Raw genomic sequence first — 13,564 nt, 5'->3', positions numbered from 1 at the left:
GTTTGGTTTGTTGCCAGCACTCTCCATTTTCGTTTGCCTTTAGGAAAGACTGTTGAAATGTGATACATAAAGTTTAATATGAAAAAGAGTTTTATGTGCTGAGTAATATAACGTTGCAAGAAGCTGCAGCATGTTTTTTTGTGTGTGTGTCATGGAGCTGGTATTTGATGAAACTTGCATGCAGCCAGGAAATGCTGCAGTTCCCGGGCACGTCATCCTTAGGGCTAGTGCAGGAAATTGGGGAACAAGTGCTGAGGTGAATGCAAAGGTGGTTTGGGAGACAGTCACGTTTGTCTAAAACCACTTGTTTAGGGCAAGTTCACTTCTCTGTGCAACCTGAGGAAGCTGTTCAGCAACCTGAAAATCCTTTGGGGAGAGTAAGGACTAATCCTAGGCAGGCGATAACAAAGTTATTCCTCCTCTGCTTGTTGTGTTTTTGCAATAGGTGTCTTCAAAGAGCTAAAGAGGGATGTGGAGATCACTCCTTCCTGGGCTGGAAGCAGTCTTTAAGGCAAGTACACAGGAGCCATTACCCAGCACAAAGAGCTGATGGGGAAATAGGATGATTTGTGCAGGCCTCAGTTAGCGCTCTTGCTAAAGGAGGTGTAGCAAGGTGTGGAAAAGCGTTTTATTCCTGTGAATTGCTTCACAGGAATTTTAAAATCCAGAACAAATTATGCTGTTGTGAGTGCTTTGCACTGGTGCAGCACTGCTGGTGCAAGCTTTTTGTAGGGAACACATAGAGCTGCATTTATTGTCCTGACAATTAAAGGTAAAGAAAGGCAGGAACCTGAAGTAATAGTAGAAATGAATCATTTAACTCTGAAAATTCCCCAAACATTTGTAATCAAATACTGCAACCTCATAGTGGAAACAAAGCTGAAGTGATTTGGTAGATTCCAGCCAACCAAAGCCAACACTGAGAGTGAAAAAAGGGATTGAATGTGTCTTTGTGATCCGAACCTTGATGCTTACTTTATGGACTGTGGGTGGATTATTTATATATGTATTTAAAATGCAATGTATTCTTCATGCAGTGTATACTGGCCTACATCATTCAGTTACATGGAATAATTAAACAGATACATATATTTTGACTCATTCAATATAAAAAATAATAATAGGACTCTACGTTAAGGGGTATCTTGTTTGAGCATTCAGGGTGCAAAGGTTACATGGATGTATCTCCTGATCAGTGTGCACATATTAAAACCTTTCTCTTCGTACAGTAACTGCCTAAAAGTAATTCCTGCGTTGCCTGTGACAGCCAGATGCCAGCCTCTGAGCAGATGAACTTTGGTGTGGAGCCCCAAATGATAATCATGGAGGTCAGTGTCCACTTAGTGGAGAAGAAAACAGTTATTGTCATTTTTCACAGAATTATGGGAATTAGTCCTATGTGTAACAGAAAAGTATAAATAACTGGAGTGTCTGGTACCCTTGTGTTATTCCCTAGATCCATATAGGCACTGTGGTTAAGACATTTCTTCTCAGAAAGAGCAGTCAGGCATTGGGACGGGTTGCCCAGGGAGGTGGTGGCATCACCGTTCCTGGGGGTGTTCAAGGAAAGGCTGGACCTGGTGCTTGGGGACATGGTTCAGTGGGTGACATTGGGGATGGCTGGACCAGATGATCTTGGAGGGCTTTTCCAACCTTAATGATTCTGTGATAACACAGGTGGGCATGGTTATTATTTCTGTGCAAATACATTGCATACAGATACCGTATGTTGTTAAGTATGTACTTTAAATGTTTTTTAATTCTATTTTACTTTGAGGCGAGTTAGCTGATTACATTCTCCGAATTCCTAGCTAAAACAGCTCGACTCGAGTAGCTTAGGAAAACACGGTTGCCCTCTCTTCCACCTGCAGAACGACTTCAGAAACAGTGTTTAAATCGTGAGGAGCCATCAGTTCACCGGACCCTTCACCGGACCCTTCACAGAACCAGAGCCACGCACCCAACAGCAGCCCCCTCCCAATCCGCCCCCCCCTTAAGCAGCACCGCGCATGCGCGCACAGCCCCGCGGGCAGCACTGCGCATCCGCGCTCCCTCCCGCCACGATAAATTCGGGCCCCGCCTCGCCTCGCCGCCGCCCTGCCACCTCCAGAGCCCTGCCCGGAGCCTCCCGGACCCTCCCCGGCTGCCGGAGCCCTCCCGGGCGGAGGAACGGACCCGGCCCCGCATGGCGGAACCGCTGCCCGCCGCCGCCGCCTCCCCCCAGCCGCCGCGCAGTGAGTGGCCCCAAGGGGCGGGGCCTGCCTGAGGGGGCGGGTGTCATGGCGGGGGGCGGGACCTGAGGAGGAGGGTGGGGGGTGCAGTGAGCGAGGTCCTGGCAGCTAATTGCGGGCTGGTTTTGCCCAAAACTATCATTTTTTTTGGGAAATCTGGGCGTGGGTTTGCTACTGGGGGTGTGGTGTCGGAAGCAGAGGCCTAGCGGCACGTTTAGGGGGAAGGAGGTCGCTGGCCCAGCTGCGCGGCTCCGGGGGCTCAGCTGCACCGGGCGAAAAAGAGCGAATTTGTAGGGTTAAACGGGCAATAAACCCCAAACACACCAGGTATAACCACCCTCGGGTTTTCACCAGAATCCAAGCGAAATTTGTATTGCCCGTAAGCTCGTTTTCTCAAAACACTACTTGTTTTTTCTCGACATCAACAATTTAGAGATGTTCCCAGTGCTCACAAGATCTTTGTGCCTTTCTTTTCCTTTTTTTCGAGCCTTACTGTGCCTGCTCGTGCTCCGGAGTGATACGCACTTGGCTGACTCCAGCACCTTTCGGGGGGGTCTCATGGGGAAATCAGGAGACACCCGCTAGTGATGGCAGGTTTCCTTCACAGCAGCTCCCTTCCCAAGGATAAACAGGGCAGTGATGCAGTGCTTTGAGAAAAGAACAATATATACGATTTTGTATATACAAAACTTTTGGACCACAGAATCGTCTAGATTGGAAGAGACCTCAAGATTACCTAGTCCAACCTCTGACCTAACACTAACCAGTCCTCCACTAAACCATATCCCTAAGCTCTACATCTAAATGTCTTTTAAAGACCTCCAGGGATGGTGACTCCACCACTTCCCTGGGCAGCCCATTCCAATGCCTCACAGCCCTTTCAGTAAAGAAGTTCTGCATAGCTAGCATGCTTGGGTTTTGTTTTAGTACCTGTGCTAATACATTGCCTCTATTCCTATGCCTCTTTAATTTCTCATGGTTGTCACTGTATTAGTTCATTGTTCACAACAAATATGTGGTGTGAAAAATACACACAGACACATGCACACACCTATGAAAAGAGAACTATTTAAATACAAGTGGGAAGTAGGTAACATTTTTGGCATTTTCAGTTTGTGATGTCCCTCAAATGCTTGGTTTCTTTCATGTCGCGTTGTGTTCACTTTCTCATTCTGGTCCCAGTATGGCAAGCTTATCCTGAAACACATCCATTAGCTATTTCTTCGCTTCATAATCACAGCAGATGTTGCTTTTCCCCATTAGTCTTCAAGTGTTCAGTCAGGCTCGGTCAGTCTTTACCCATTTTTATGCACTCTGATAGCAGAACAGTACTGTTTTCCTTTGATAGCTGTACGTGTGTGCTTAGATGCTTCTAGACCTTACTTAAATCCAAAGATTTGGCACTGTGTCAGTCAGAATAACAAATAAGAATTGCAAAAAATGATTTTCTTAAAAAAAAAAAAAAAAAAGCCTGCATCTGATACTTACTACAGTGAGATGCCAGGACAAGTACAGTGTTGCAGTTTCCATGAAAAACACAAAGGTGTTTCTAGCACCCATGGTGGAAGTTGTCATTCCCTATTTTAGGTACCACTGGTGCTTGGTCATGGCATAAGCATTGGTCTGTGTGCTTTACCTCGTGCCTGGCTTCTGCATCCCATTCAGGTATGGGGTGGGTGTCAAGATGCTTGCAGCAGTTTAGGGTCTGCGTAAGTGCAGAGACCAGGTTCAGAGGAAATTGAGGGACAAATTTATTAGATGATGTTTGTAGGTTCTCAGTTCTGCTTAATTTCATTTTAACTATCCAGATAGCTCATTGTGTCTGCCTGAAGTAAACTACAGAGACATTGCAGGATAATGATGCTTCCCACATAAAATGTGGTGTGAGCTGCTTTTATACAGGCCTGAAGGGGGTGATCCTGCAAAGTAGTGCTCTCAGGGATGTCTCTTGTATTCTACTCCATATATATATCTTGAAGTTAAGCATAAATTACTTGGCTGCATAAACAGAAGAGAAGTAAAGCAGTAAAAAATAATTAAGTGGTCCTTCTTTTCAAGTAATGACAGGATCCCACAGTAATTGATGCATTGAATTAATTCTACCACAACTATTAAAGCTTTAATATGTTCTTCTTTATGTATAGAAAGCGTCATTCCTATGTCACAAGGAATTAATTCATTCATAAAAAATTCTTCAGCATACTGAGCATCAATTTTGGAGGTGCTTAAAGTGATGGAAGATTTTCTGTGCTAATTTTGCATGTTTACGCAGTTTGCTTTCACTGTGCTTGTCTGGAAACATTTACAAGGAATTGTCGAGTATTCCAGAAGATTGAAAGCAGACACTTATCTGTTCTCTAGTTTTCAGAAAATTGGAATGAAATTGAATGTTCCAGTCAAGTAGAATGTTTTCACAGAGCAACTGTATGGAAAACAATGACAGGAAAAAAGTCATAGAATAAGTTGCTTTTTGATTTCCCTTCTATCTTCTTCCCTAAAGTAGGTTCGACTCAATTTAAATCTTGATACCCTTTCCTTTTTTTTTTTCTTTTTAAACTTAAAAGCTTGCACTGATGAAGACTGAATGGCTGACTTCAGGGACTAGTCCAATGCTAGAAGATCCCAGAAATTAAAAGCCTTTTCCAATGTGTAACCACCTTCCTCATAGCAATTCAAGTTCATCATTTCCATCTCCAGCAGGCCCACGGTGCTGTTCTTTGTGCAGTGACCTTTTGCGAGCTTGAATTTGTTAGAAATGCATTTTTTTCCTCTATTCCAAAAACTCTTCAAACTTAGCCTTTCTCCAAATGTGACTTCTGATAGGCTTTGCTTGCACATTTTGTACACGGATATACATTATATCATCATTCAAACCATTAATAAGTATTGTAAAGCTATTAGATTAAGGCAGAGCCTGAAAATACCTATACAGTATCTGTTTTGAATGTATTAACTGTTACTTACGTTTCTAAATGTGGCTTTCCAGTGACTTGCATGCTTTCTTTTTTTTCTATCCCTTCCTGTAATTTCATCAAAATATTTCCTAATGAGACACTTCCTGTAGTACTTGGTCACAAGCTTATACCTTTTCCAGACTACTAACAGTCTGTGTGAAATATATGCTGAAGAACATTAAATTGGCTTGACAGATCTTGAAAACTTGGCTAAACTGGGCCTGCTGTTGTTTATTGCTGACTTTTAAACGTTTACAAATAGGATTTTTATTTATTAGGAGAATTGAAATTAGACTGACCTGTGCTTGCTTCTGTGGTTCTTTCTATCTCCCCCTTTTTAAGAAAAGGCAGTTGCCCAGGGTTTTGGAACTTGCCCATTCTCCATCATTTCTCAGAATCACTGACTGCTCTGATGTTACTTCAGCCACTCCATTGGATGCTCTGGAATGATGAGTTTCAGTTAGCTGAGTCTAATGAATATCTGTGTAGATCTTGTTTTGTTCTTAGTTCTCATTCTGTTTTTACTGGTACTGCATTCCTTCTTAGAAAAGGTAAAATTCAGGCAGGCTTTCCTGTGTGTCATCTCTTAGCATCTCTGCTGAGTGCTTACTAATTTCTTTCTTTAGTATTCTTCCTTAGTAAGGAAATGGACATTGGATGCTTTCTTTTCTCTTGGTCTTATGCTACTGATATTTACTTTGTGCTTTTTCCTTTCTTTTGAAAGTTTCCAGATACAACGAAAGCTTTGTACAGATACAGGCAGTAAATTGTGTGATTTGAAAAGATCAGGATACACCTAAGCCCATTGATGTTTCTAAGTAGAATCAGTGATAGCATGGTTTGATCTTAATATTTTTCATTTCTAAATGACAGTGGATTATCCTAGAAATTATCCTAGTGGTCGTCCTAGAAATCAGATTGCACTTTGGTATAGTTGCTAGCCTCTAAATGCTTAAGTTGTATGTTCCAAATACAGTGTTTTCTGCCACCAGGAAAGCTCTCAGAATCACATCAAATCAGCTGCAATGTGATGTATGTTGTGTGACATTACCGTTCCTAAGCCCTTAGCCTCTGCTGTTTTATCTCCTTTTCATGAATTTAATGCCTTATATAAGCCTGAAATCACCCTTTACTTAGACCTTGGCAAACAGTGTTCTTTCCTAAGGACAAAGAACAAATCAGTGTTTGGCTCAAGGAGCTGACAAGTGTTAGAATTATATAAGCAGAGATAACTAGAAAAACTTGCTTGCTTAGAATGTCATGTGGTCATAGATTAAAAATAATTAAAAAGCCATGCACTGCAAAACACAAATGTGAAGAGAGCTGGTTTTCTCCTGCTAAATATCTTGCAGTTTTTCCAGTAAAAAGAGCCAATGTGTCCTATGTGGAACAATACAGCTCCTTCTGGAAATAAACGGCACTTCAACAAGTTCTAAAGAAAAGAAATCAAAATGAGATTTGAGTATTCCATGTATGAGAAGGGATATAAAGCATTTATTTTTAAAAAGTTGTATAGCTGATACATGCAATAGTGTTTCAGCAAGCTCCTGAGAATTTCCAGGTGAGCTCCAGGACTCCAGTGAGACTGAAGAGATCTGTGCAGATGGGGAGACAACTAGTTAGGTCTTTGAATAAGAAAAGATTCTAACTGATTGCTTTCTAAGCTCCTAGGTGTATATAAAACTATGTTTTCAGATAAACTTTTTCTGGAAGCTTTTGTAAAGAGGATAAACTTGACTCTTTTACAATGATCATGCAATCCAGTAGAAGAAAGATGGGTACCAACTCACAGTACTATGCAGAATACAAATGTAATTGTGTTTAATACATAAAACTGGAGGAAGTTTTGCCATTTTCTTATATGTACAATCTCACTCATAATATACACAATGTTTTTTTATTTCAATTTATGAGAGGAAGGTAGGTTGTAGGTATCCACTCCTTTACATTTTTGCCCCCAATGCTGTAGCTTCTTTGTGAAGAACTGAATAATTTTCATCCTTTTTATTTTGGAATTGGGGAATGCAATAGTGTATGGGGTCACACTACCATTATTTGTTTGAATCTACCTGAAGAAATCATAATCTGAGAGAATTTGGGATATAAGGGGAAGGAATGCCATCAATCCAACAAATGAAAAGGAGATCATGATAACTCTGATTATTAAATATGAATTCTCATTCACTTTTAATTTTGGAAAAAAAAAAAAAGAAAGCCTGGGCTTTTTGGGAACACCAATTTAAAGGCTGCAACAAGCAGTAGTTGTCCTTGTCCATGACCACACAGTCCCAGGTTGGTGTCCCAACCTGGGTAGTTACTATTCAGAAATCTAAATGTATGCCAGTTGTTTAAAACTCGATTTTGTAGATTTCACAGGATCAGCAGAGAATACTTGATCCTGAAGAATGTAGGGTTTTGGTGAGTTCTTGGGAATGGAAGTAGGGTTGTGATTTTGTTTGGTTGCTTTAAATCATCCCCTGGGGTATAGCCCTCTGGTGATGACCTCTAGCTGGGCTTAGCACTACTAAGAGGAAACAGTGCTGGAAGTCTCAAAGTCAAGATAAACAACATCCAATGATTTTTTCCTTCATCAACTAACCCAATTATCTCATCGTATAAAGTTGTTGTGTAGGTCAGGTGTAAGGTGTTTTGTCTGGTTGGTTTTTCCCTTCATAAAATCCATAATGACTCCTAACTATCCTCTTGTCCTTAATACTTTTGGTAATGTTTTTCAGGATTATTTGTTCCATTGCTTTCTCAGGCATTAAGGTGAGGCTGACCAGCTTCCATTCTTCCTGAAGACAGGAGTGGTGTTCACTCCAGTCCCCAGGAACCTCCCTGAATCACTATAGTCTTAATTGAGAGTGGCCTTGAGGTGACATCAGCTCCTTTGGCACTGACAGGAGCATCCCTTTACATTCCATGGATTTGTGTACACCCAGTTTGTTTAATGTGGCCTTAGTTGATCTTCCTCTACGAAGGGTAAATTTCAGACTCTCTGGAGCCTGGTATTCCTGGTAGCAAATCTTATCAGTAAAGCTGAGATAAAGAAGGCACTGATTACTTGTGTTTCTTTTTCACTGTGGCCCCTGTCACTATGTCCTCTGAGGTGGGTCTCTGATTTTCTTAGTCTTCCTTTTGCTACTAATACACCTGTAAAAGCTCTCATCTTGTTGCACATCATACCCATTCAAGTCCAGGTGGGTTTTGGCTTTTCTAAACCCTGTGTGCTTGGACAGTGCTATGGTCCTCTCTGGTCACCTGTGACTGCTTCCAGCTCCTGTAAGTTAACTTTTTATTCCTGGGCTCAGCTCGTTCATCCATGTAGCCTCCTTTCTTGATTTGCTGCAGCTGGGGACAACATGTTCCTTTGCTTGGAGAGCTGGTGATCTGTTGATTCAAGGTTGGCACCAGCAGAGCTGCAAGTAGCTTGTGTGTGAAATGGTTTTTAGTGAAGGTTAGTTGATGCTGTCAGACATACGTGGGGCTGGGTAAAATTCACCTCATTCTCTTGGTTGTGCTAGAACGATAGCACAAAAATGCCACTGGTGAAGTTAATAGTTTGTCACCACAAAAAGCAGATAGCCCTAAACTGGAAAAGGAAGCAAGTTTGTAAGTACTCTTACAGTCAGGATCTGTATCAGGATTTATTGCACATCACCACTCAAAATTTGGTCTGGAAGCTCTAAGTGCTTGTTAAAGGCCAGGTAATTATTTTTCTATTTTAATAGCAAAAAAATGTGTGTGCATTACTTACGGTGGTTCAGAGTTCATTGTGAAAGCCAGATCCACTGCAACTAAAGGCATTTAAATAATAGTATGTTAAGTTCAAACTGTGCAAAAGAGGAAAAAAAAAAAAAAAAACAAAAACATTTGATTCCTTCACAGTTCCTCATGCATTCTCTTAGGATGTGGGATTCTGTGTGGGATAGTCTTATTTTACATAATTAAGTTTCTTTTACAATACAATTTAAACATGTTGCTGTGTTCTCTCTGTTTCAGGCTTGCCGCCTGCTCCATCTACATCAAGGGCAGGCTTTGCAGAACGTTCTGTCAGGGAGCGAATGAGAGAGAAAATAAAAGCAGCGAGGGTGAGAGTCCTTCAAAAATACTGTTCATTTGACTGTACTCTTAGAAGTACCGACAGCTTGATTTTGTTTTCCTGGTGGTGTGTGTACCTGATTGGGATATTTGCTTTTTTAATTCTAATGCCAGAATTCAGTTCATCAGTACAGTTATTTTCAAGTGTCTTTCTCATGCTGTATTTTCCTGAAGTTTACATTTCAATTGTGTTGTACTATAAAATTTATCTTTTTTATAAGAAAAATTTAAAATCATTACAAGATGTTCCTGTTTTCATCAAAAAAAATTTACCTTGCTGTTTTGAAATCAATTGATTTGCTATTAAGTTAACTGTGCAATTTAATAAGGGGTATTAACATCTAGGTCTGTAAAAGCACTTAAGCTGATTACATAGTTAAAAGATTCTGTCCTTAATACAAGCACACATAAGATGTTGAGTTCCTGGGACTTACTGTAGCTTTGGTCCAATTACATTTATGTTACAGTTAAGCATTTTTTTTTGTTTGCCTAGGCAAAAGCAGAAGTCACTTTATCTCAAGATGACCACAGTCCACGACCAAGGCGTTTGAAAAACATCAGAGAAAGAAAAACAGAAGTCAGCCTGGATAAAGTGGTAAGAAAGTACTCTAGGTCTTGCTATCCTGGTAGTGAGACTGAATATGAAACATCAAATAAATCAAAGACTACAGAAGATCAGCTTCATTTATTTTAATGTGATCAGAATGATATAATTGTTTGATTTAGTTATCAGGAACCTCCCCAGTTATTGCTTTTAATGTACATATTTAACAACAGTCATTTTCTTTACCTACAGTATAGACATTATGTGAAACTCATTTTCAGGTTCATGACTTGTGTTGTTTAAGATGCCTGGAGCATTTAAGTTACTGTAACAGAAAGGACTGCTCTATATAAATTTGCACAGTGTAATTGCTAAATGCTGTATATTAACTTTTCATTGCACTGTATTTATATTTCCTTGACAGTATTTTATATTCATTTTTTTAATATAAGCATATTCTTTGTTAGAAAATTAATTCTGTATTGAATAAATAACAAGGGCTATGCCTGTAGAATTAGTGCATGGATATTCTTCAGAATTCACAGAGACTGCTTGCCTCTAGCAAATGTGTTCAAAAGAACTTGTATGCCCAGAAAATAACATGTAGCAGTAACACCTCTGTCTGGAATTGCAAACAATGTGAATTAAGCCTGGTTAAATTACTTGTTTGGGCTAGAAGTACGTATCTACGTTGGTTTTGGGGAGGCTTTTTGCCAGTATTTTCTTATAAAAAATAGTTGTCATAGTGGTCAGTTAAGTAGTATTGTTTTAATACATTTTTATTAGGAAATCATGGAAAGGATGTCCTTAAATGAGGTGGATATTTCATATAAGGCATACCTACACCCTTCCACGTGCTGGTTTTGTTTCCTGTACTTATTTACACATGTATAAAGTATTGTTTTGTTAAATAAGTGGCTGTCAGATTGACAGAATTTCTTATTTTGCTGGATTTGCCAGATTTTCTTATTGTTATATTTTGAAGTTCAAATTGACTAGAGGTAAACTTTGACTAGAGAAAAACCTTCCTTTAATTTAAGAATTCGTGCTACAAAGAGCAAAAACAAAATGTTAGGTTTCTTTATGTTGGCTGAGCCTGATGCAAATCAATCTGAAGCACTTAACCTCAACCAGTGATCTGTCTTATCTGTTTGTGGGGACAGATAAGGCTTCAGAAAACAGGAGGAGGATAACCACGCTATTTCCTTTCTTCATCATCCATGGAACTTCAGAGCAGCCTAGCAGTAACTGCTTGAGAGAGATCAAAACAAATAAGTCTGTATTTAGGCACCCAAGCAATGGAGAGTACCTTTTTTGAATAATACAAATTTAATTGCCCTGTTTTCAGCAGGGACTATAGAAGTAGCTGTTCTTGGCTCCTTGATTCCCTTCCCAGTCAGTACTGTCTGCCAGCAGCACCCTTGTCACTGCTGCCAGGCTGGTGCTGTCTGCCAGTCTCTCATCTGTCTCATTTCTGGGACTGGAAGATTTCTCATTGCTGCCCCATTTCTCCCCCTTGTGGAGATAAGAATGTGGTGCCTGTTTTCAGAAGTGCAGAAATGAGCTCATCAGTACTGAAGAATGTATGCATTTATGCAATGAACTGTTTCTTGATGCTCTGCAGTCTATTTCTTGACCGATATTAAAGGAGAAAGGCATTAACTAATAAATGTATCCTTTTAACATAAATACAAAATCAGTATAATTGTCGTCACAGTCATTGTTTTCTTTTTTTCTTAAGTTTTCAATATGGAAGTGCAACATCTAATCTCTGTGTCTTTTGTCTTTATTTTTTGATGGACTCATATATTTTTGTGCAGTCTGATAGTGATAAATTTAGAGAGATGCAAGAGGATGAATCCCGCCTACTATCAAAAGTAAAGTTTCGTGATTCTGTCAAAAAAATGAAACAAAAGTCACCAGTAAGTACCAATTCCATCATTTCAGTAACTGATAGTAGTTTTATTTAAACTTTATATGGCTTCATGATTCTGCTTGAATAAGCAAGCAGGCTTCAGTCTTGAGCAGTGAAGAGGGTTTTGTTTAATTTAAAAATTCATAAACAGAATATGTCTACAGTTGAAATGTGAAAATTAAACCTTCATCAAATATAAGTGACTTAAAAAAAAAAAGTGTAAGCCCATCTGTACACAATTAATGGAACTTGAAGAAGGACACTTGCTCCTTCTATTTAATTCCTCTCAGCTGGATGTCACCAGTTGGAAGTTAAAGGAGCATAAGATGCTTAGAGTCACAAAATGCTACTGTTAATTCTCCTATTAGAACATTGATCCTAACACTCAAAGGAGCCTAAGTCCTTCAGGGACCAGGCACATTTATAATATGCCATTATAAATTTCTTCTCATATGATTCATCTGCATTATTGTTATATAATGATATTTGTATTACAGCCAGAACTTAAACCTTGGCATTTCTCATTCACAAATTGTTTATTTAAAATAATAAGCTGGTTAAAGTTGAACTAGACTCTTTTCTATAAAGCATTGCAAGAAATATTTCATGAAATGATAATGAGATTTTTTGTTGCTATATCATTTAAAAATGTTTCAGTTAATTTCAGCATTTGTGAGCTCTATTTGAGATGAAATAGCATATACAAACACTTGTCACTGGATAACTGTTATTCCTATTATTAATGGAAAGATACTTTGACTTGCCCTAAATTTATTATAAATGTTATATAAAAGTATCTGTGTCTTTTTATAGGTCCAGAATGATTTTCCTTCCACTGAAGAAGCATATAATTTCTTTACCTTCAATTTTGATTCTGAACCAGAGAATGGTGCTGGAGCACAAAAAATAAGTGAATTAAACGAAGAAGAGGAGGCAGAATATGTAGAAGCCCATGAGGAAGAACAAGAGGAAGATGAAACGGTGTGAGCTGTAGAAAAAATTTTAATACTTGTAGTCAGACTTCTTGAATTAATTTTAACCATCTAATATGAAATGACAGCTTTTGTTCCCTTAAAATTTCTTGAAGTATGCTTTCTAGAGATCTCTACTTTAAGAAACAGATGAACTAATAGAGATGTTTTCATTTGAACTATAGGATGAAGATGTACGCCTAGTTAAAGATGATTTATTCAATATAGGGCAAACAGCTGAAGATCTTATAGTTATGAAGCCTGCTGACTGTGAAAGCTACTCTGAACAAGTGCAAAAAGAAAAGGAATTTCTCTTCATCCCCAGCAGGCTAACAGGTATGAAGGTTGTGCTTAACCATTTTCTTCCTGGATTTTGCATAGCATGCCACCCTTTGATCTTTTGAAAAATCTTGTATCAGGTTGGCAACACAGAGATACTTAATTGCTGTGCTCCAACACTTATCATCCAGTTAAGGCTGTGTCCGAAAAAGTCTTACAAAATGGATTAAGTAGCAATATGCATACCTTAGCAGGTCACAGTCTGGTATGCTAGCAAGTGAACTCAGGGCACATTGGTTGCTCTGGAGTATATCTTAGTGCCTTCTGCAGCAAATGCAAGGTGGCTGGCCCCTTTTTCACTGGAATTTAGTTCTTACATTGTTTAGCCTATGCAACAGGTTATAGCATACACATATTTAGGTACTGAGTGATTCATGCACTATATAACGTATGTTTCTTCACTTGGCCACAGCTGTAATTTTTTCCATATGGCAAGTTTGCCAAAGTCATATAAGTAGCATTAGGATTTCTGTGATGTAAGGGGCCATTCTCCCAAAACTCATTTTGTT

At 39.3% G+C, this 13,564-nt stretch overlaps 1 protein-coding gene across 1 annotated transcript in view; it reads left to right on the top strand.

The window, feature by feature from the left end:
- The first annotated feature begins 2,185 nt into the window (after positions 1 to 2,185).
- The window catches only part of CC2D2A (coiled-coil and C2 domain containing 2A), a 58,896-nt gene continuing 47,517 nt past the window's right edge, over positions 2,186 to 13,564 (top strand). Inside the window, exons 1-6 of the mRNA XM_032186927.1 lie at positions 2,186 to 2,234; positions 9,188 to 9,276; positions 9,780 to 9,881; positions 11,651 to 11,752; positions 12,559 to 12,726; positions 12,902 to 13,052. Coding sequence (XP_032042818.1) covers positions 2,186 to 2,234; positions 9,188 to 9,276; positions 9,780 to 9,881; positions 11,651 to 11,752; positions 12,559 to 12,726; positions 12,902 to 13,052 — 661 coding nt within the window. The remainder of the gene's footprint in view (positions 2,235 to 9,187; positions 9,277 to 9,779; positions 9,882 to 11,650; positions 11,753 to 12,558; positions 12,727 to 12,901; positions 13,053 to 13,564) is intronic.

Source organism: Aythya fuligula, chromosome 4, assembly GCF_009819795.1.
Source record: "Aythya fuligula isolate bAytFul2 chromosome 4, bAytFul2.pri, whole genome shotgun sequence".
NCBI lineage: Eukaryota > Metazoa > Chordata > Aves > Anseriformes > Anatidae > Aythya > Aythya fuligula.
The sequence above is the reverse complement of the archived record's forward strand: the minus strand, read 5'-3'. Positions and strand labels throughout refer to the sequence as shown.